The sequence below is a fragment of the Periophthalmus magnuspinnatus genome, chromosome 11 (assembly GCF_009829125.3).
Source record: "Periophthalmus magnuspinnatus isolate fPerMag1 chromosome 11, fPerMag1.2.pri, whole genome shotgun sequence".
Taxonomy (NCBI): domain Eukaryota; kingdom Metazoa; phylum Chordata; class Actinopteri; order Gobiiformes; family Gobiidae; genus Periophthalmus; species Periophthalmus magnuspinnatus.
This window is the reverse complement of record NC_047136.2, coordinates 30,177,983-30,202,180: the sequence shown is the minus strand read 5'-3', so window position 1 is coordinate 30,202,180 and position 24,198 is coordinate 30,177,983. Positions and strand designations below refer to the sequence as shown.

Here is a 24,198-nt window from a genome sequence, read left to right as displayed (position 1 = left end):
AGCGTAAAAATGTGAAATCAAGTTTTAAGTTCTACTCACAGAATGAATCAGACAAGACCGGGAGCCGATTGTGATTCTCTTCAGGAACAAGAAATCCCAAAATTTCTAAATAATTCCAGAAATCTATTGGTCAGGAAAAAAAAAATAAATAAAATTCCAAAAATATGACAGACAGTTGTTCTTTCAAATGTGTGGTGAGACTCAGGGAAGTGATGAGGTGTCCGAGGACAGTGGGAGCGTTGACGGATGCGTTCGGTGCCTTTCTGTGTAATTAAAGTTTCCTAATTGTCAGTGAATGCGCTGTTTGGCCCAGCGTCGCGTTGTGCTCCGTCCAAAGGCGATAAATCCAGTGGAGCTTTTAACGCGAACCGAGCCGAGGCAGAGAAAGCTGATGATTCGGGACATTTACAGACGTTTTACTGTAACTATCACCACAGCAACACTGTAAATTCCGACGGGCCAAACTCCAGGAGCAAAGACCAAGAAAATGGCTCAGACAAAATATATAAATATTTGGGATAATTTATGAAATGTTGTGTTCATATTTGTTTTGTTTTTTTTTGTTTTTTTTTACAAACTAAGCATAATTACACTATTCTGCATTGCATTTTGGGAAATTATAAGGGAATGTCTCAAAATCTTTTTAAAAAACAATTTTTCCTGCAGATTTGGTCAGTCCAAATTGCATGCATCTTTTGCTAACTAATTATTATGTATAAGCTTCCATTTTAGCATATTTGTGTATTCTGAATTCTACATTTTCAAATCTATAGACTTAAAATAAAAAAAATAAAAAATGAGAAACACGTCAAATAACCTCACACAATCTCATGTAATTTCATATTGTTGTGTTCCTAAATATCATGGCTCCAGTCTTAAGCCTGGGCTGAACCATGCAGCTGTTGGCTCTTCTCTCTTAATGAGTTTGTCTCTAATGCCTTTCAGGTGTTCAACTCCAAACGCAAACATCAACCAGAATTATCCAAATAATTACTCACAAAAGACTGAATATGAACCTACAGCTGCTCCTGGTGCCTTCAAACAGTCTATTATAAACCTTTTCAGAACTTATTGTTCATCTAAAATGTGTTTAAAGGACTCTTCTCTCAAAGCGCTTCATCTGAAGAGGTATGGGATTCTTTCGCATTCCAAAAATGATCCCAGAAAATCGCAGTTTCCATCTCAGAAAATGATCCCAAAATCCAAAACTGAAGGTTACATTCCAGTTCTTCCAGTTGTGCTGAGGTCGATGAGGCTCGCTAGGGGGAAGATTCCAGGTTAGTCGAAGGAAATCTGTGAAGAGAAATATTCAAACGTAAATGTCAAATGTGAGGCCCAAACGAGCGCCTCATTATGTTTTAGGGTTTAAACCCCAGACTGTATATATAAATGGATATATTCTATCCTGCTAGCCGTCACGTTCAACGTAGCAAGTGAGCATGGGTGTGCTTCTGGCTCCATTGTCCTGGTTCCAATTCACTTTGTATTGAAAAACCTTCAACCCTCTCTCTGGAACTGCTGCTGTCAGACTTGTCATTTTGGTCTTAAATGTTCATATTAACCCGCTCTACATGATCCTGGGGGTTTTATTTCACTATCGTGTCTGTAAATTAAGATATGATAATAATAACAGAAAAATCTTGCTCCTTTTTCGGAGATTGCTGCCACTAATGTTAGCAATAGGCTTGACTGACAGCATTGCTAAGTGCCCAGTCCCTGTTGAACCAGCAGTGTGGGCGGTAAGGGGCCTTACCTTCAGCAGGGTTGCTCCAGATTGGCTCTTTGGTCACTATGATACTTAGCTCCAAATTTACCGCTATAACTGCTAACCCCAATGAGCTTCATGTGACTGTAGCCAAACGCTGTGGGTGATGTCACACTCACTCAGTCCACTTCTTTACACAGTCTGCCATTTGAACTCCATTTTGTTCATTGTAAAGTGTCAAAACCTATTGTTTTAAAATAGATTAATAACACAAACACTGTCAATTCAAAACTGCAGCCCTCTAGTAACAGGCAGGTCATTTCCATGCACTTGTGTGCTGAAAAATGTCTTCAGGGCCGGTCCATAGTATGTCATGGGCCCCGTTCTGCTGGTGCTGGTTCTGTGCTAGCTCACTTTTCCATCAAATAAGGCCAAGTGTCTGCTCCATTGGTGGAAGAAGTACTCACTTTTGTTACTTGAGTAACAGTACAGACACCGGAGCAAAAAAAAAGTATCACATGCAAAGACTTACTTAATTAAAAGTATTAAACTAGGCTTTTAAAAATGTACTTAAAGAGTAAAAAGTAGCTTCAGTTGTGCTGAATGTTGTTCATTAAAAACAATGGAATCGTTAGATTTTTTCCAGCTGTTTTTATCGGTATAGTTTATATATTGATAAAGATCATTGATCAAGATTATTCTAAAGCTATTCAGGGAAGGTTTGTTTCCTTTTCTGTGAACAGGCCTTTTTTAGTTTCGATACCTGCTCAAACAAGTATCTACTTTTGATGCTGGTTTCAGTATCAAAACTAGAAACTTATCTAGTTTAGTTTAAATGAATCTTGTTCAAATATTGTCTCCTGCCTCCATCTTGGAGTATTACCATAAATTACGAACTATAAGCCGGTACTTTTTTTCTACACTTTAAACACTGCAGTTTATACAGCGGTGCGGCTTATTCTTTTTTTTTTTTTTTTTTTTTTTTTTTTTTTTTGGGGCCAAAAACATTTTGCCTAGCAACAGTCGGCCAATAAACTTGATGAGTAGTTCACAGAGGTCCAATGAAATTGTATGATCAGTCAAGCACACTATCACAACTATTGTAAATCAGTCATTTGTACTAACCCTCATCATCATGGAAAATACTAGAAGAAAAGCATATGATAAGCATATGCTTTCAAGTTAAAAGCGATCACTCTGGCGGTTGAAGAAGGAAATCGAGCTGCCGCACATAATCTTAGCATAAATGAATCAATGGTGAGAAGGTGGAGACGCCAGCATGAAGAACTGAGCCAATGCAAAAAGACGAGAAAAGCTTTCAGAGGTAATCATAGCAGATGGCCCGAGCTTGAAAACTATCTAGAAGACTGGGTTAACACACAGAGAGCAGGCGGCCGCGGTGTTTCCACTGTACAAATCAGACTGAAGGCTAAAGCTATCGCCACCAAAATGAAAAAAGAAGATTCCAGCTGTGATTCCTGGGCGTACCACTAAGTATCTCCAGTCACTGGACATCAGTGTAAACCGGGCATTTAAAGTGGCACTGCGCGTAGAGTGGGAAGCTTGGATGACAAGTGGTGAAAAATCTTTTACCAAAACAGGCCGCATGCAAAGAGCGTCTTTAAATCTAGTCTGCCAGTGGATCCTAAATGCGTGGAGCAGTGTCAAAACGTCAACCATCACCAACGGGTTCCAAAAGGCTGTGGACTGCTGCGTGATGAAGAAGACGGCGTGCACTCTAGTGACATTGAAAACGAGGAAACTGTAGTAAGTGATGACATCCTGAGGCTGTTTAATTCGGACACTGAATTAGAGGACTTTGATGGTTTTATTGCGCAGGAGGAAGATGAAGAAGGCAATCAGTGACTTTTCTGGTAGGATGTAGTATATGGTATATGTTTTTACCAGTTCTTAGGAGATACTGGAATGCTGTTCATGCACTGTTGAGTAAAAAAGCAACGTAATTTGTGTGTAACCGATACAAACGTATATTTCAAGGTAGCCGCGTTACAGGCACCGTTAGAAAAAAAGCATTAGCAATACGTATGTAATATATTTGTTTATGTTACTAAGAGGATTAAATAAAAAAGTTTAAAAATCCTCACATGTAATATCTTTCTGTGTAAATATCTCATATAATAAATAGTTTTTTGTTTCTCTGTATAGACATAAAAGTGAAAATAGTGGATGTTGTTCCTGCTTGTCACTCGCTGTCAGTGACTAATTTCTTACAGTAATAAGAAGATATAATGAACGTTTTTTAGCTAATTTTTCATATTACTACGTGACATACCTGCATCTTAAAATCCAGTGCGGCTTGTACAAGTACAAAACTGATTTTCTTTCTAAAATTAGAGTATTTTAATGAGTTGCGCTCTGTAGTCAGGAATTTACAGTAGATCATCACAATGTAGAATAAGAAAACGAACATACAAAACAGTCCAAACTATTCTGTATATCTATATGCTTTGCAATCAGGAAAACACTCACCCTTTCACACACACATTCATACACCAGTGTACACAGACACTGGGGGCGAGGTAGGCTAAGTGTCTTGCCTTCTACCTGTGATGTTTATGTTGAGATTTGAACTGGGAAAGGGATTTGAACCATCAACCTTTATGTCAGTGAACAAACACTCAACCAACTGAGCCACTGTCGCTTACAAAGAACTAAGTACTGAGAATCTATGTATTTATATAAAGATTCAAATTGTGAATCATGAATTGAATCGGCTGTTTTACGTATACATTTTCAGCTCACTCACTTCTGCTACTGCTGTCCCATATAAATCTTATCTAAATAAGACTATTGAGCTGACTGATACAAAGTTTGACCATCTAGGACTCCATCGACCGATTAATCGACCAAAAAAGGACTACAGCACTACAGTCACAGAGTTTTATAGTGGATATACAGCTACACACACACACATATATATATATATATATATATATATATATATATATATATATATATATATATATATATATATATACCCACACAGTATGTGTGTAAAGGACAGTCAGAGCTGACGCATTCTCTCTCCCCAGAGACACCTCTACAGTACAGAGACACAATGTACACGATGGGAAAGAGGGATGCAGAGAGGAGAGAGAGGAGAGGACGGCTGAAAGGAGAGGGAGGGGAGCAAGAGCAGAAGAGGAGAAGGGAGGGAGAGAGAGGAGTAGAGGAACCATGCGCAAGAGGGATACAGAGAGGAGAGAGGAAGGGGAGAGGAGAGAGAGAGGAGAGCTGACAGAGAGACAGCGGCAATGTACAGGATGTGCAAGAGGGATATAAACAGGAGAGAGAGAGAGGGAGAGGGGGTAGGAGGGAGAGAGTGGACAGAGGACAGAATGGGGGAGAGCGACAGACAGATAAAGAAAAGGAGAGAGTGGGGAGGAATAATGTGCAAGATGTGGAAGAGGGAAATGAGCAGGAGAGAAAAGCCGAGTGGGAGCAGAGGGATAGAGAGAGATCAACAGAGGGAGAGGTATCATACAGATATACACTAAGAAAACAGCACTACAGACAAGGGAGAGAGAGAAAGGGAGGAAGAGAGGGAGGAGGAGGGGTGGAAAAAGAGAAGATAGAAGGAGGGATGAGAAAGAAAGACAGAGGAAGAGAGGGAAAGCAGCCTGGCACAGAGCCAGGAATGAGGTGAGTTCATTGGAAAAGGGCCAAATGCAGTAGACTCAAAGTGGACTCCAGACTGCAGAGGAGTCTCAGCCTAGTCCAGGTCCAGAACCAGAACCGAACTTGGTCTTATCTCTGGCAGAGTGCTTATCCTGTCTCCTCCACCAGTATAAGGAGGTTGTGGGTTAGACTCCTGATCTCTCGGAGTGGAGTGTTTGCTTTGGTGAGCCTGGGGACTGATCCATTTGTGCTTCTGCTCACAGTCAGAACATTCCCGGTTTCTTAACCAGATGAGAAATTATTTGACTGCGTCTAGAATGTGATATTTTTAAATGTTTCATTTCTATTAGTGACAAGGTCCATTCTTCCACTGTATTTATCCTACCACATCTGGGAGGGCATCTAACACAGCACAACATCGGTAGATTAACTAGAGGCATGTGACCTGCCCAATCTCAGTCTAACACTACAGAGATACAGGAGGATGGGAGGGCTTCTGATACAATCCCCAGTTTTTCTGACTAAACCTCTATTCTTTTTGACGGTTACTTCATGTATGGACTCCTTTCGTCTCCGTGTTCCTCACAAAGCCTACCTTAGCATTAGCATGAACATTAGCATTAGCCTGCCTCTACTAGCGCCCCATGGTGGATTTAACGAGCACATAAAGCATTGCTGGTCTTTGTGCGTGTCATAAACACGTCGTAAACATGTAATAAAGGTGTCGTAAAGGGCATTAGCATGTGCTTTGGTTTGGAGCAGATTGGAAAAGGAGAGAGAAGAAAGAGAGAGGAGCAAGAGAGTAGGAGCAGAATGGATGAGGAGTGAGGAGGAAGAGAGTAGGAGAAGAGTGGAGGAAGAGAGAAGAGGAAGAGAGTAAGAGCAGAGTGGAGGAGAAGATGAAGAGAAAGAGAGTGAAGGAAGAGAGTAGGAGCAGAGTGGAGGAGAAGAGCGGAGGAAATGAGGAGAGAATGAGGAGAGGAGAAGTGATTCACCAATCTGATACTGGTACTGGATATCAGCGCTGATACAGAATTTGCTGGATCAGATATCGGCTTCTAAATATCGATTCAGCCAATATCCTGCATGGGCATGAAGATGGATGTAGTGAGACATTTACAGGCCAAAGTCGACCCAGAAAATCTCAGTGTTTGAACTTTTACTCACACACTTGTTCTGGCGTTACTTAACAGATAAATAACAGAGACAAAATACATTTGGATCAGTTTTGTCTTTATTTTGTACTTTATATTATGTTTAAAGGAAATAAATGCTGTTCTCAGTCTCTGCTCTAGTATTGATTGATGTTGAGGATCAGTATCAGATACACAACCAGTCAAAAGTTTAGACACTCCTTCTCATTTAATTAATCATTTTAGCTGTTAAATATATGAAGCAAGATATATGGAATTACAGTGGGGCAAAAAGGTATTTAGTCTGCTACCAATTGTGCAAGTTCGCCCACTTAGAAAGATGAGAGAGGCCTGTAATTTTCATCATAGGTTCACTTCAACTGTGAGAGACAGAATCGAGAAAAAGACTCCAGGAAATCATATTATCTGATTTTTTTTAAGAATTTATTTGCAAATTATGGTGGAAAATAAGTGTTTGGTCAATAACAAAAGTTAATCTCAATACTTTGTTATATACCCTTTGTTGGCAATGACAGAGGTCAAATGTTTTCTGAAAGTCTCCACAAGGTTTTCACACACTGTTGCTGGTAGTTTGGCCCATTTCCCCATGCAGATCTCCTCTAGAGCAGTGAGGTTTTGGGGATGTCGCTGGGCAACACAGACTTTCAACTCCCTCCAAAGATTTTCTATGGGGTTGAGATCTGGAGACTGGCTAGGCCACTCCAGGACCTTGAAATCCTTCTTACGAAGCCGCTCCTTCATTGTCCGGGCGGTGTGTTTGGGATCATTGTCATGCTGAAAGACCCAGCCAAGTTTCATCTTCAATGCCTTTGTTGATGGAAGGAGGTTTTCACTCAAAATCTAACAATACATGGCCCCATTCATTCTTTCCTTTACACAGAAAGAATGAAAAACAGAAGAACATAAGAAAAACTGCCCCAAAGCATGATGTGTCCATCCCCATGCTTCACAGTAAGTATGGTGTTCTTTGGATGCAGCTCAGCATTCTTTTTCCTCCAAAGACAACATGTTGAGTTTTTACCAAAAATGTATATTTTTGTTTCTTTTGTCCATATGACATTCTCCCAATCCTCTTATGTATCATCCAAATGCTCTCTAGCAAACTTCAGATGAGCCTGGAGATATACTGACTTAAGCAGGGGGACACGTCTGGCTCTGCAGGATTTAAGTCTCTTGCGGTATAATGTGTTACTGATGGCAGCCTTTGTTACTTTGGTCCCATCTCTCTGTAGGTCATTCACTAGGTCCCCCTGTGTGGTTCTAGGATTTTTGCTCACCATTCGATCTTGTGTGGAGCCCCAGATCGAGGGAGATTATCAGTGCTCTTGTGTGTCTTCCATTTTCTAATAATTGATCCCACAGTTGATTTCTTCACACCAAGCTGCTTACCTATTGCAGATTCAGTCTTCCCAGCCTGGTGCCGGTCTACAATTGTGTTTGTGATGTCCTTTGACAGCTCTTTGGCCTTGGCCATAGTGGAGTTTGGAGTCTGACTGTTTGAGGTTGTGGACAGGTGTCTTTTATACTAACAATGAGTTCAAATAGGTGCCGTTAATACAGGTAATGAGTGGAGGACAGAGGGACCTCTTAGAGAAGAAGTTACAGGTCTGTGAGAGTCAGAAATCTTGCTTGTTTGTAGGTGACCAAATACTTATTTTACTGAGGAATTTACTAATTCATTCATAAGATTTATATAAATCTCTCATAGTTGAAGTGTACCTATTGAAGGGTATGTCAAGTAATAAAGCTTTTAAGTTGCATTACAAATACATATATCAAAAATATGGAATGCATATTGATTGAATAAAGTTTCTTAGGGCCATCACATATACATATATATCTTTTGATACTGAAATCATATAAGTTTTGAATATTATTATGTAATCACCATTTTTATACTGAATTTATATATTCTTTGAATGTTGTATCTTTTTGGAGGTTGTCTAACAAGCACCATACTAAAAGTGAACCCCATCTAAACTAGGTCAAAGATAAAACGTGAATTATGGGAGACAGTTGGCCCCTTGCAGAAACCCCTGTAACCGAGTTAAGGCAACATTGTAGGAGGTGAATCATGTTGTTTGACAGTTACCAATGTTGGTACTGGAGTTCGAGCATTTTGTAATAACACTGAAACTATGTTAAAGGTAACATTGTGTGAGATGAATGGAGGGAAACTGTTGGGGTTGTGTAGACGCTCCTTTACAGGGACAGGGCGGTCGGATGAGACTCAAGGCCGGAAAAATAGACTGGTGCAGCCTGGAGAGATGAGCGAGGCCGGAGGGAGGAACCTGGGCGACAACCTACTCAACATAATATTTGCATATTCATGTTTCATGTTACATTTTTATGTTACGGGGCCAGGGAAAAGCAGACAGACCGCCTGCTGCACACACGAGGGATTAGATTGTAACTGTCAGGGGAATAAACTTTTGAGATTTGAACTGATCGAATCCAGTCGTCATTTTGATAGAACACGCCTAACACTATGATGAAAATTGCAGGCCTCTCTCATCTTTTTAAGTGGGAGAATGTGCACAATTGGTGGCTGACTTTTGTTTGCTCCACTCCACATGTGTCATTTATAGTTTTGATGCTTCACTGAGAAACTGCAGTGTAAATAATCACGGAAATAAAGAAGAAACAAAAATGTAAAAGTGTGTCCAAACTTTTGACTGGTCGTGTGCCTAAAAGCTATAAAATCGAAATTGGTATCGGAACTGACACAACAAGAACACAGCCAAAACACAACTAGAAGACTACCTGAACACAACCTGAACATAACCAAAATGCAATCAAAAACCAATCAGAATGCAACCTGAGTATAACCAGAACGCAACCAGAACACAACCTGAACATAACCAAAACACAACCAGAACACAACCAGAACAAAACCTGAACATAGCCAGAACATAACCAGAACACAGCCAGAACACAGCCTGAACATAGCCCAAACATAATCAGAACACAGCCAGAACATAACCAGAACACAACCTGAAAATAACCAAAACACAATCAGAACACAGCAAGAACATAACCAGAACACAACCAGAACACAAACTGAACATAACCAAAACACAACCAGAACACAAACTGAACATAACCAAAACACAACCAGAACACAGCCAGAACACAACAAGAACATAACCTGAGCACAACCTGAACACAACCAAACAGCCAAAACACAACCAGAACACAGCCAGAATGCAACCAGAATACAACCTAAACATAACCAGAGCATAACCATTCCACAAACAGAACATAACCAGAACACAACCAGAACACAACCAGAACACAACTTGAACATGACAAGAACACAACCAGAACATAACTTGAACACAACCTGAACATAAGCAAAACACAACACAACCAGAACAAGACTTGAACACCATCTGAACACAACCACAACACAACAAGAACACAGACACACAACCAAAACACAACCAGAACACAGCCATAATGCAACCTGAACACAAATAGAACACAACCAGAACACCACCTGAGCACAACTTAAGCACAACCAGAACAAAACCAGAACACAGCCACACTGCAAAAACACAACCAGAACACAGCCAGAATGCAACCTGAACACAATCAGAACACAACCAGAACACAAAGTCAGCAAAACCAAAACACAGCCAGAACACAACCAAAGCACAACCTGAACATAGCCCAAACATAATCAGAACACAGCCAGAACATAACCAGAACACAACCATAAGGCAAACTGAACATAACCAAAACATAATCAGAGCACAGCCAGAACATAACCAGAACACAACCAGAACACAAACTGAACATAACCAAAACACAACCAGAACACAACCTGAAGACAACCAGAATACAACCAGAACACAGCCTGAACACAACCAGAACACAACCTGAACACAACCAGAATACAACCTGAACACAACCAGAATACAACCAGAACACAACCTGAACAAAACCAGAACCCAGACAAAACACAACCTGAACACAACCAAAACACAGCCAAAACACAACCGCAACACAACTTGAACACAACCAGAACACAGTCACACTGCAAAAAACACAACTAAAACACAGCAAGAATGCAACCTGAGTGCAACCAGAACACAACCTGAACACAACCTGGATATCACCAAAACACATCCAGAACACAACCACAACACAGCCAGAATATAACCAGGACACAACCTGAACATAATCAGAACACAACCAGAACACAACCAAAGCACAACCTGAACACAACCAGAACACAACTTGAGCACAATCTGAACACAACAAGAACACAGCCACACAACCAAAACACAATTAGAACACAGCCAGAACGCAACCTGAACACAAACAGAAACCAACCAGAACACAACCTGAGCACAACCTAAATATAACCAGAACACAATTACAACACAACCTGAACATTACCACAACACAGCCAGAACACAACCTGAACATCGACAAAACATAATCAGAACACAACCAAAACATAATCAGAACACAGCCAGAACATAACCAGAACATAACCAGAACACAGTCAGAACACAACCAGAACACAGCCAGAACACAACCTGAACACAATTAGAATACAACCAGAACACAACCTGAGCACAACCTGAACACAACCAGAACACAGCCACACAACCAAAAGACGAGAACACAGCCAGAACGCAACCTGAACACAAACAGAAACCAACCAGAACACAACCTGAGCACAACCTGAATATAACCAGAACACAATTACAACACAACCTGAACATTACCAAAACACAGCCAGAACACAACCTGAACATCAACAAAACATAATCAGAACACAACCAGAACATAACCAGAACACAACCAGAACACAACCAGAACATAACCAAAACATAATCAGAACACAGCCAGAACATAACCAGAACACAACCAAAACACAACTTGAACATAACCAGAACACAACCAGAACACAGTCAGAACACAACCAAAACACAGCCAGAACACAACCTGAAGATAATTAGAATACAACCAGAACACAACCTGAACACAACCTGAAGACAACCAGAACACAGCCACACAGCCAAAACACAACCAGAACACAGCTAGAATGCAAACTGAACACAACCTGAACACAACCATAACACAACCTGAACACAACCTAAACAGAACCTGGATAACCAAACCACAATCAGAACATAACCAGAACACAACCTGAACACAACCTGAAAACAACCTGAACATAACCAGAACACAACCAGAATACAACTTGAACACAACCTAAACATAACCAAAACACAGCCAGAACATAACCAAAACACACCCTGAACACAATCACAACACAACTAGAACACAGCCATACAACCAAAACACAACCAGAACACAGCCAGAATGCAACCTGAACACAAAGAGAACACAACCTGTGCACAACCTGAACAAAACTAAAACACAGCCACACTGCAAAAACACAACCAAAACACAGCCAGAATGCAACCTAAATGCAACCTGAACACAACCAGAACACAAACTGAACACAACCAGAACACAACTTGAGCACAACCTGAACACAACCAGAACACAGCCACACAACCAGAACACAGCCAGATCACAACCTGAACACAAACAGGACACAACCAGAACGCAACCTGAACATTACCAAAACACAGCCAGAACACAACCAGACCACAGCCAGAACACAACCAGATCACAACCTGAAGACAACCAGAACACAACCAAGACACAACCAGAACACAATCTGCTCCATAGACTCCTCCCAGAGACACTGAAAGATGGGTCAAATGCAGGCAATATCAGTAAACTGTTAATGTTTCTGTAATTGTTTTTTTAGTTTATTTGTAGGGGGCAGCACATGATCCACACGCTTTAAACACACCACAAACACGCTCATTAATACTCCAGGGTACATGGACACTGGAGGCAATGTGGGTGAAGTGCCTTGCCAAAGAACACAACAATAGTTTGCACCCACATACTGCTGCTCCCCTATGGCCCATCCCCATCCAAGAACTAGCACGGACCGGCCCAGCTTAGCTTCAGAGTCAGACCAGATGAGGCTTTGAAGAGGTCTGGAACTTTGCTTTGATCATACTGAAACAATCTGCAGATAAAAAGCCACATAAAGGCAATGTGGGTCTTTGCTGCAGATGACCTGGAGGTGGGGCTGTCAAAAGTTTAAAGAATCAGATACCTATCAATACTAAAACTACAGTGGAAACTTGATACTCAGCAGCTATGCTATGTGCAGCTAATACCCCATAGAAGTGTAATACCCCCAAATTAAATTCCCCTTGTGACAGTAATAAGACTAAACTTTGACATAGTGACATCATCATAGAAACATCTGAATTCTAATTAACCACAAGATGCTTTTCAAATCCCTCCTCGTCCTCCTCCTCTTCATCCTCCCCTCCTCATGAAGACTGCGGTGTACATGTCTGTTCTGTCAGAAAGCATTAGCCCCACAGCTGTACACCTGTAAGGCTAAGCTAACCGTGCTAGTCATGCTAACAGGCCATAACGCTACAGGCTCAGCGCAATGACCTGACAAAGATGGAGAGCCGTGTTATTAACCTCACAATCACGGCTCTGTCTCAGCTCTGTGCAGAAACACAGCTCTGGAGATGAGCATTAGGCTGCTTAGTTTGGACTGACTCACAACGGAGGGGTAAATGACAAGACAAATCTATGATGTGGTTTGAGTGTTATGAAAAATAAAAATAATTGAAATTACAACTTGAATAGTCACAATTACAATGTTGTAAAGACTGCAAGAACTTAAGTATGCAAGCAACAGAATCTCTTGTCTTATTATTCTTATGTCTCCCTGTTCTAAAGTAGCCTGTGGCATTTCACAAGGATCTGTGCTTGGTCCAATCCTATTTACTCTGTATATGTTGCCATTTGGTAACATTATTAGAAAACATAGCATTAATTTTCACTGCTATGCTGATGTCACTCAGCTGTACTTATCAATGAAACCAAATAAGACTGATCAAATAGATAAACTCAGTGCCTGTGTGAAGGACATCAAAACCTGGATGACCTTGAATTACCTGCTCTTAAATCCTGAAAAAAAAGAGGTCATTGTCATTGGTCCCAAAGGTCAAAGAGATTCTCTGTCGGACCAGATAATCTTACTCGACAATGTGAGTATAGCTTCTAGCCCTACTGTAAAAAATCTTGGAGTCCTATTTAATCAAAATCTCTCATTGATAGCCCATATAAACCTAGCTTGTAAAACCGCATACTTTCACCTGCGAAATGTAACTAAAATTAGAAATATTTTACCTAAAAACGATGCTGAAAAACTCATCCATGCATTTGTTACTTCCAGACTTGATTACTGTAATTCTCTGCTCGCCCCCTGCCCTAAAAGTACTATAAGGAGCCTCCAGTTGGTCCAAAATGCAGCGGCCAAAGTCCTAACAGGAACTAAAAGAAGAGACCACATCAGTCCTGTACTAAAATACCTGCACTGGCTTCCTGTCGAGCTTAGAATCAAATTCAAAGTCCTCCTCCTGACATACAAAACGCTAAATGGTATGGCCCCATCCTATCTGCAAGATGCTATTGTCCCGTACCAGCCAAACAGAGCACTCCGCTCTCAGAATGCAGGACTATTAGTGGTTCCTAGAGTGTCCAAAAGAACAGTGGGAGGGAGAGCATTCAGTTACCAAGCTCCTGTGCTATGGAATCAACTCCTGTTGATGTTATACAGGCCCCCACAGTCTCTGTATTTAAGACCAGGCTTCTTCGGTATAGCTTATGACCAGGTTACTTAGTTTAATGTCACTCCGAACTATGACCAGATTGGCTGGGAGTGACATTAAAACCTGGGATAAGATAGGCTGCAGTAGGAGATAACAAGCTGGGGGAAGTATGGCAACCTGAGCACTATCCTCCGCTTCCTCCTATTTCCTCATCAGCAATGCTATTCACATGTTGTCCCCTGTCCCACCCCCCCTGTGGAGTGTAATTCTTTCAGATGCCCCAATGACAGCTGGACCCTCTCCTCCTCCCCGCCTGGCCCTCCTCCACCCGCCTCCCTCTCCTCCTCGCTTGGCTCTCCTCCTCCTCGCCGGCTCTCTTTCTCCTCGCCTGTTCTTCCTCCTCCTCGCCTGGCCCTCCTCCGCCCCCCTCCCTCCTCTTCGCCTGGCCGATATTTCTGGTTTTTCCTGTTGTTTGATTTTCCTGTTTGTTTTTGTGTGTAGGCAGCACAGTGGCTGAGTGGCAACACTCATGCCTCACAGCAAGAAGGTTTGGTTTGATCCCCGGGTTGCCCAGGCCTTTCTGTGTGGAGTTTTGCATGTTTCTCCCCGTGTCTGGATGGGTTTCCTCCGGGTACTCTGGTTTCCCCCATCAACCAAAACATGTTGTTGTGATTTTGGGCGTTACAAAAATAAAATGAATTGAATTGAATTACAAAAAGCTTATAACCCAGTAGTTTAGACCTCTGCAAATATGTTCTGAAATGTCCCTGTGTGTCACATGCTCTCCCTGTGTGTCAGATGCCCTTCCTGGCTGTCAGATGCCCTCCCTGTGTCTCCATGGGGTCTTATTCTGTGTAAAAGCTACTCACCCTGTAATTTAGACCTCTACAAACATGTTGTGAAATGCATGTGATTCTTAGATTAGTTCAAGTTCAGATTTCAGCCTGTCTCAGATGTGAATGCTCACAGTTAACTGAATTCTACCATTAAAACCTCTAAAAAATCAGTTTCTTTAAAATGTTTCCCAAACCGCTTAGGCCGCCTTAATCGCAAACTTTTTTTTTTTTTTTTTAAAGCAGACATATTGTGCATGTGTCTTTATAGTTTTAATCCAGAGAGGGGCTGAGCTGTCAACCGATCACCACCTGGTGGTGAGTTGGATCCGCTGGCGGAGGAGGAAGCCGGACAGACCTGGCAGACCCAAGCGTATTGTAAGGGTCTGTTAGGAACGCCTGGCAGAGCCCTCTGTCAGAGGGGTCTACCAACTCCCACCTCCGGGAGAACTTCTCCCTGATCCCGGGGGAAGTTGGAGACATGGACTCCGAGTGGGCCATGTTCTCCACCTCTATTGTCAATGCGACCGCTCGTAGCTGTGGTCGTAAGGTCTGTGGTGCTTGTCACGAAGACAATCCCCGAACAAGCTGAAGGTGGTGGACAAGCTGAAGAAGGAGTCCTATCGAGCCTTTTTGGCTCGTGGGATTCCTGAGGCAGAGAGGCAAAAACTCAGGGTTGGGAGGAGTTCGGGGAGGCCATGGAGAAGGACTATCAGATGGCCTCAAAGAAATTCTGGCAAACCGTCAGACACCTCAGGAGGGAGAAGCAGTGCTTCACCAACACTGTTTACAGTGTGGGTGGAGAGCTGCTGACCTCGACTGGGGATGTTGTTGGGCGGTGGAAGGAATACTTTGAGGATCTCCTCAATCCCCCCATCATGTCTTCCGAGGAGGAAGCAGAGACTGGGGACCCGGAGGCGGACTCGTCCATTACCCTGGCTGAAGTCACCGAGGTGGTTAGCAAGCTCCTCGGTGGCAAGGCTCCAGGGGTGGACGAGATCCGTCCCGAGTACCTCAAGTCTCTGGATGTTGTGGGACTGTCTTGGCTGACACGTCTCTGCAACATCGCATGGCGGTCGGGGACAGTACCACTGGAGTGGCAGACCGGGGTGGTGGTCCCTCTGTATAAAAAGGGGGACCAGAGGGTGTGTTCCAATTACAGGGGAATCACACTCCTCAGCCTTCCCGGTAAGGTCTACTCCAGGGTACGGGAGAGGAGAATCTGACCGATAGTCGAACCTCGGATTCAGGAGGAGCAGTGTGGTTTTCGTCCCGGTCGTGGAACACTGGACCAGCTTTATACTCTCCATCAGGTCCTCGAGGGTTCATGGGAGTTTGCCCAACCAGTCCACATGTGTTTTGTGGATTTGGAGAAGGCATTCGACCATGTCCCTCGTGGTGTCCTTTGGGGGGTGCTCCGGGAGTATGGGGTCCGGGGCCCTCTGCTAAGGGCTGTCCGGTTCCCTGTATGACCGGAGCAGGAGCTGTGTTCGCATTGCCGGCAGTAAGTCAGACCTGTTCCCGGTGCATGTTGGACTCCGCCAGGGCTGCCCTTTGTCACCGGTTCTGTTCATTATATTTATGGACAGAATTTCTAAGCGCAGCCAGGGGCCGGAGGGGGTCTGGTTCGGGAACCACAGGATTTCATCTCTGCTGTTTGCGGATGATGTTGTCCTGATGGCTTCATCGAGCCAGGACCTGCAGCAGGCACTGGGGTGGTTTGCAGCCGAGTGTGAAGTGGCTGGGATGAGAATCAGCTCCTCTAAATCCGAGGCCATGGTTCTCAACTGGAAAAAGGTGGTTTGCCCTCTCCGGGTGGGTGGTGAGTCTCTGCCCCAAGTGGAGGAGTTCAAGTATCTCGGGGTCTTGTTCACGAGTGAGGGAAGGATGGAGCGTGAGATTGACAGGCGGATCGGTGCAGCATCTGCAGTGATGCGGTCGCTGTATCGGTCCGTTGTGGTAAAGAAGGAGCTGAGCCCAAAGGCAAAGCTCTCGATTTACCGGTCAATCTACGTTCCTACCCTCACCTATGGTCATGAGCTCTGGGTAATGACCGAAAGGACAAGATCGCGCATACAAGCGGCCGAAATGGGTTTCCTCCTTAGGGATAGGGTGAGGAGCTCAGTCCCACGGGAGGAGCTCAGAGTAGAGCCGCTGCTCCAACACGTTGAGAGGAGCCAGCTGAGGTGGCTCGGGCATCTGCTCAGGATGCCTCCTGGATGCCTCCCTAGGGAGGTGTTCTGGGCATGTCCCACTGGGAGGAGGCCCCGGGGAAGACCCAGGACATGCTGGAGAGACTATGTCTCTGGCCTGGCCTGGGAACACCTTGGGATCCCACCAGAGGAGCTGGAGGACGTGTCTGGGGTGAGGGAAGTTTGGGAGTCCCTGCTTAGACTGCTGCCACCGCGACCCGGCCCCGGATAAGCGGAAGAAAATGGATGGATGGATGGAATATTGGGTTAAATAAAAGAAACAAGTCCACTGACTTCCACATTAAAAAACTGCTGTGCACAGTGGGAGCTGACGTCGCGTAAACGACATCACAACAAAGTGCTGCATGCTGTCAGCGCCCCCTATGGATAGCTGCACATCACACTAGAGCACCCCATTTTTTTCATTTGTTCCAAAATGACCACAGAATGCTGTCGAATCCTATGAGTATCACTGATTAAGAAAATAAAACTGAAGAAGGAAGTATGTATGTCACAGTGGGCGTGTACGTCACAGATTGCTCAAAAATGTACAAATCACTTCAAATACAACTTTAGAGACTCATTGAGAACAAAACTACTATAAAGCTCTGAAAAGTCCAGTTTGCAGAATTGGTCTGATTTAAAAATACACAATGTAACTTTTCTGGTGGAGGGAAACTCATGAATTGTCACAGTTATAACACTAAACACCATGGAGAGACCAAAATTAGAATGAATTACTCCAGTTCTGAGTCATTCAAGACCGAAACTGTGTCATTTAAGATTGAAACTGTAACAGACTGATCACACATAAACACACAGACAGAATGAACAAGAAAATTCAGATATTTCCCTGTAGTGTGGACAAAAGTATCGATCAGATCAATCAGGTACTGAATGATACTGAAACTAGTATTGAAACTAGATACTAATTTTTCACAGGTTTCGATACTAAAAAGTCTCATTCACAGGACAGAAAAGAACCTTTCCTGAATATGTTTATAATGATGTGTCTCCGTATGTTTCACAAGTATAAGACAAATAGACTAGTATAAACCCATGGACCACTTACACACATATAACACACAGGGAACAGAACACAAAGAACCAACATTTAATGTGGAAAATCACATTCTACTGTCTAAAAAAAGAGTGTTTTTTATTATCATTGTGCTATTGGAATCAGTACTGAGTATCAAGTTTATTCCACAAGAGGACATTTGACACACAGGTACATTTCAGAACATGCTTGTACAGATCTAAACTACGGAGTTAGACGTTTTAGAATAAGACAGGAAAATTTGTTGCTAATTTTGTCCATTGAAATTGCGATTTTGGTTCATTTGCGATTGCAGCCCCACCCTGAACCTGGGAAGAATCACCAAAGAACCACAGAAAAAACAGAGAAGAACCAGAGAAGAACCAGGGAAGAACCAGAGAAGAACCAGGGAAGAATCATGGTAGAACCAAGGTAGAACCAGAACAGAACTAGGGAAGAACCAGGGAAGAAGCAGGTGGAACCAAGGAAAAACCACGGAGGAACCAGGGGAGAACCACAGAAGAACCAGGAAAGAACCAGAGCAGAAACAAAGAGAAGCCGGTTCTGCACAAACATTTACTTTATAAATTGGCCTTGCGGGACGTTAAGAGACGCATGAATTATGTATAAAACTATGAATCAACTCCCTGCATGCTGCTCCCTCTCCTGTTTTTCCCATCTCTCTTGTCTCTCCCACCCCTCTTCCCTTTCTCTGTCCCCCCTCTCTATCCTCTCTTCCTCCTCCTCTGTCCTCCTTTCTCTCCTCTCTCTCCTTAGTCTGTCTTCCTCTCTCTTCTCTTTTGATTCTCTTCTGTTCTTCCCATCTCTCTCATCTCTCTTCCTCCTCATCTCTTTTCCTCCTCTCACCTGACTGTCCTTCTCTTTCCTCTCTTTCCTCCTCCTCTCCCCTGACTCTGTCCTCTCTCTCCTTTCTCCTCCTCTCCTGTTTTTCACTGTTTTTCTCTTCTCCTCTGTCTGTCTCTGTTCCTCTCTCCTCATTCTCTCATCCTCCTCTAAACATCACTTTCTGAGGGTTATTTTTTATTCACTACATAATTCCATATATTTTACTTAAAACGTAAAAAAAAAAAAAAAAAAAAAAAACAAAAAAAACACTGAATGAGAAGTTGTGTCCAAACAGTTGACTGGTTGTGTATATCAGTTGTTTGTATGACGCATGTGTGAAAAAAAATTCCACTTTCAGAAATTACTAATTATTTTTACCATCTAAAAAACATGCAAAGCAGACCTAGTTCATTTTAAATGGGTTGCAGTGGTTCAACTAAGCTAACAACTACTTTGAAGTACATTATGCAAGACTATAAATTGTGCTATACAAATGAAGAAACTGCTATTGTTTATCACGCACTTCCTGATTCTCAGACAATAAAACAGCAAACAGTGGACGTATTATGACCTCAAGATCTGCATATACAATATGTCTGTACTGAGGCAAGACAATGTGTGTGTTTTAAATGTGTTGGGTTTTTTTTTGTTTGTTTGTTTGTTTTTTGTTTGTTTTTGGTCACAAAAGAACCAGAGAGGAACCAGAGAAGAACCAGAGAGGAACTAGAGGAGAACCAGGGAAGAATCAGAGAAGATCCAGGAGAAGAACTAGAGAGGAACTAGAGCAGAACCGGGGACAAACCAGAGAAGAACCAGAAAAGAACAAAGAAGAACCAGGGAAGAACCAGAGGTGAACAGAGAAGAACCAGAGAAGAACCAGAAAAGAACCAGAGAAGAAACGGAGAAAAACAGGGAAGAACCAGAGAAGAACCAGGGAAGGACCAGAAAAGAACCAGAGAAGAAATGGAGAAAAAACAGGGAAGACCTGAAGACCTTCTATGACTCTGTGGTGGCATCAGCCATCCTGTACGGTGTGGTCTGCCGGAACAGCAGCATCACAGAGAGGGAGAGGAAGAAGCTGGACAAGGTCATCAAGAAGTCCAGCTCCGTCCTGGGCTGTCCTCTGGACTCAGTGCAGGAGTTGGGGAACAGGAGGATGCTGGCTAAGGTCTTTTCTATGCTGGTCTATGAGTCTCACCCCCTGCAGGACGCTCTGTCTGCCCTGGAGAGCAGCTTCAGTGACAGACTGATTCACCCTCGCTGTGTGAATGAGAGGTTTCTCAGGTCTTTCCTTCCTGCTGCTGTCAGACTGTACAATGAACACTGTAACACTGAACATGTGTCATTCAACCATACCTATGTGCAATACTCAAGTCACTTAATGGAGATGTTACATTAGAGTCTATTTTTAGTTTATTTTTAAGTCTATTTTTTTTTTTTTTAAGCTATTTATCTATTATCTTGTTTTATTGCATGTGCCATTTTCCTTCTGTTCTTTATCTGTGCGGTGCAATACTGGAATTTCCCCACCGTGGTACTAATAAAGGCATATCTTATCTTATCTTAAGACCCAGAGAAGAACCAGGGAAGAACCAGAAAAGAACCAGAAAAGAACCAGAGCAAAAACATGGAAGAACCAGAGAAGAACCAGGAAAGGACCAGAAGAGAACCAGGGAAGGACCAAAGAAGAACCAGAGAAGAACCAAGGAAGGACCAGAAAAGAACCAGAGAAGAACCAGGAAGATCCAGAGAAGGACCAGGAAAGGACCAGAAAAGAACCTGAGAAGAACCAGGGAAGGACCAGAAAAAAAAAAAAAACAGAGAAGTATCAGGGAGGAACCACAATGATAATAAAAACACTCTTTCTTTAGACAACAGAATGTGTTCCACCTTAAATGTTCTATTCCATGTGTGTTATATGTGTGTAATTCCTCAGTGTCCTGTTGGTACACAGTGGTCCATAGGTGTATATTAGTCTACAGTATGTGTCTTATACTTGTGAAAGATACAGCTCAATATCACTACACACATATTCAGGAAAGGTTCATTTCTGTCCTGTGAATGGGAGATTTTAGCAGTGATATTTGCTCAAATGAGTATCTAGATTTTATACTAGTTTTGGTATTGATTAGTACCTGATTTTCAGTACTTTAGATACAAGAAAACAACAACATATTGGCCGCAGGGTTAGTAGCTGCTCGAACAGGCCTCAGCCATGAACACCTAGCAGCAGAACCATCAACCTCCTCAGCCTCTCCCCTCCTCGTCTATAGTACATTTAGTATATTCCTGGTCTCCATTATTCATATATTCAAGAGTAAACTCCATCAAAACTAAATTACAATTAGAATAGGCATGATTATCATATATCAATACCTGCAACGATTTTGGGAAAAAAACAGACACGAAACCTAAACCCCTGTGTGTCAGATGCCCTCCCTGTGTCAGATGCCCTCCCTGTGTGTCAGATGCCCTCCCTGTGTGTCAAATGTCCTCCTTATGTCTCCATGGAGTCTTATCCTGTGTAAAAGCTGCTCACCCTGTAGTTTAAACCTTTATAAACATGTTGTGAAATGTCTGTGTGGGTTGGATGCCCTGAACCCAGTCTTCATTTGCAAACACAACTCATAAATCCAAGCCCATTCATAGATTTTTCCAAATCTCTCTTCACAGTCATCCTCCTCCTCCTCTGTCTCTCCCCCTCTTCCCCTTCTGTTCCTCTATCCCTCTCTCCCTCCCCCTTTTTCTGTCTCTGTCTCTCTTTAAATCACTGGACTCGCTACATTACATCTGCGCATTAACACTACAGGGACTTTGATGAACGAGCAGTGGCAGTCTGTTTATGCTCCTCTGCTCCTCTCCTCCCTTTCTCCTCTCCATCCCTCCATCCCTCTCCCCTTGTCTCACTCTCTCCTCTCAACACCAAAAATGCATGACAAGATCTATTTTTTTAAATATGACTTCTTAATTTCTCACCAGTGTCTTTTCTTCTCTGACCTGACACATAAAAAGCTGAATTATATGGGATTTGCTCTTGTGCCGCTGTTCAAATCGCGTCTGGAGCTTTGACAATTGTTGATTTGCGAATCGGTTCACATCGGTCACTGAATCAGAGCTGTGTTTCTGTGGACAGAATGCAGCAGGTTGATGTGAGCAGCTTCGGTTTGGGGCCGTGCGGATCTTAAGGGTCCTCTCTTCGGTTCTGAGACGGAGACATGTCTGGAGGAGCGCCGAGCAGCAGCTTCACCGGCTCCGGTAAGACCCGATGTCGCAAGCCTCTCCACAGAACCTCGTCTCCGTCTCGGTACGCGAGACTGGGCTTGAATTCAAATGAGATTTTTGTGTAAGCTCCACTTTGCATTTCACTCACCTTTTCCGGAGTCCGAGCGGCGACGCAACAGAAGCGACGAGCAGAGCCGCAGTACCGGAGCCACAGCCGCGGATCTGAAGAGGCGACACCGCGGTACAATCCACAGAGTCGGTGTCCAGGAGGGCACACTGTCGCAGTGCCACGGAGCGCGCCTCGGTCCGCTCCACACGATTAAAATCCCCGATGTGTGTCGCGCAGACTGACGGCGGCGTAAGCGCGGCGTGTGCGCGGTCTTTGCGCGGTGTGTGCGCGGGTCGTGCGGGTGTGCTGACGTGGTGGAGGAGCGGTACAGATGCTTGTCCTTTCCTCCGCGGCTGCTTTGCTCGTTTGGCGGCTCTGGGTGCGCACCTCCCCGCCTCCCTTCCTCGCTCTCTTTCTCTTCCTCTTCTCTCGTTCCCTCTCTCCATACCCCCCTCTCTCTTTCTTTCTCTCTCTCTTTTCCCTGCCCATATCTCCCTCGCTCTGCATACCCCTCCCCTCTCTCTCCCTGTCCATACCTCCCTCTCCCTCTCTCCTTTCCTCTCTTCTCCGTGGTCACTGCACATGTGGAATACCAACTCGGCGCAGATGTCAGGCGGAGGCAGAGCAACATTAAAAGCACCGGGACAGCGCGTGTCACTACTCGTATAAACACACAGATTGTGTACGGAGTGTGTGTACGGGGTGTGTGGCGCTCCTCCGCGCGTCTTCAGGCTTTAGAGCTCCAAGATCACGGCTCATTATTCGAAAAGGTTTACGATAGAGACGCAAACTAAACAGAGCCACTCCAGACACAGCTGTGGTACCATTCCAATACCTGATGAAATGAGTAGTAGTTTTGCAGTACTACAGTTGGGGGCAGTGGGTTTCAGATGACCGCAGTTTACATGTTTCAAATATTTATTTAAACATGTAAGAGAGGTCAAATAACTCGTGTTTGTGTGCAGTGTGCAGAGCTGTGTGTTTACAGTGAGGACAAGAGCCTCGTCACTCATGGATCAGGTTGAGTGCGTGAGGATTTACCTTTAGGAAGTGTCTTATGATTAATATGTAAATCTGTGTGTTGTTCCTCTCACTTTAGAAATTGATACTGTCACTGTTACTGTCATGTTTACTCCAGAGTACAAAAGTGAAGAAACTTTAAAGCAGCTCGAAGGATCAACTCTGAAAAAGGGTTTATATCACCTGGTTAAATACAGGTTATTCACATACATGCACAAGGAAGAGAGGGAGACATAGGGAGATAGAAACAAACGGGGAGACAGAGGGAGAGGGAGGGAGACAGAGGGAGATAGAGAGTAGAGAGAAACAGAGGGAGAGGGAGGGAGACAGAGGGAGATAGAGTAGAGAGAGACAGAGGGAGAGAGAGACAGAAGAAGAGGACAAAGGTAGAGGGAGGGAGACAGAGGGAGATAGAGAGAGACAGTGAGAGAGGGAGAGGGAGGGAGGGAGCGGGAGGGAGACAGAAGGAGAAGGAGAGAGATGGAGAGGAAGAAGGACAGAGAGGGAGCGAGAGGAAGGGAGACAGAGGGAGTGGGAGGGATGGAGGGAGGGAGCAGGAGAGGAAGAAGGAGAAAGAGAGAGGGAAGGGAAGACTGAGGGGAGAGCGACAGAGAGTACAGAGGGAGGGAGATAAATAGGGTAGAGACAGGGAGAGATACAGAGAGAAGGAGAAGGGGGGTGAAGGATGGATGGAGCCCAAAGGTTGTGATGTGTACTTTCTGCTGTAATGATATCACTGGAGAATGAGCCATATGCTGCA

General features: G+C 43.6%; 1 protein-coding gene across 1 annotated transcript; it reads right to left on the bottom strand.

Annotated features, from left to right (window-relative positions):
• Positions 1-572: 572 nt before the first annotated feature.
• On the bottom strand, positions 573-23,177 carry LOC129456653 (uncharacterized). The gene is made up of 3 exons (XM_055225248.1): positions 23,105-23,177; positions 22,458-22,793; positions 573-1,293 (listed from the first exon to the last, which is right to left on the bottom strand). Exons 1-3 carry the CDS (start codon positions 23,175-23,177, stop codon positions 1,091-1,093), a joined length of 612 nt encoding a protein of 203 aa, XP_055081223.1. The 3' UTR covers positions 573-1,090.
• Positions 23,178-24,198: the final 1,021 nt, after the last annotated feature.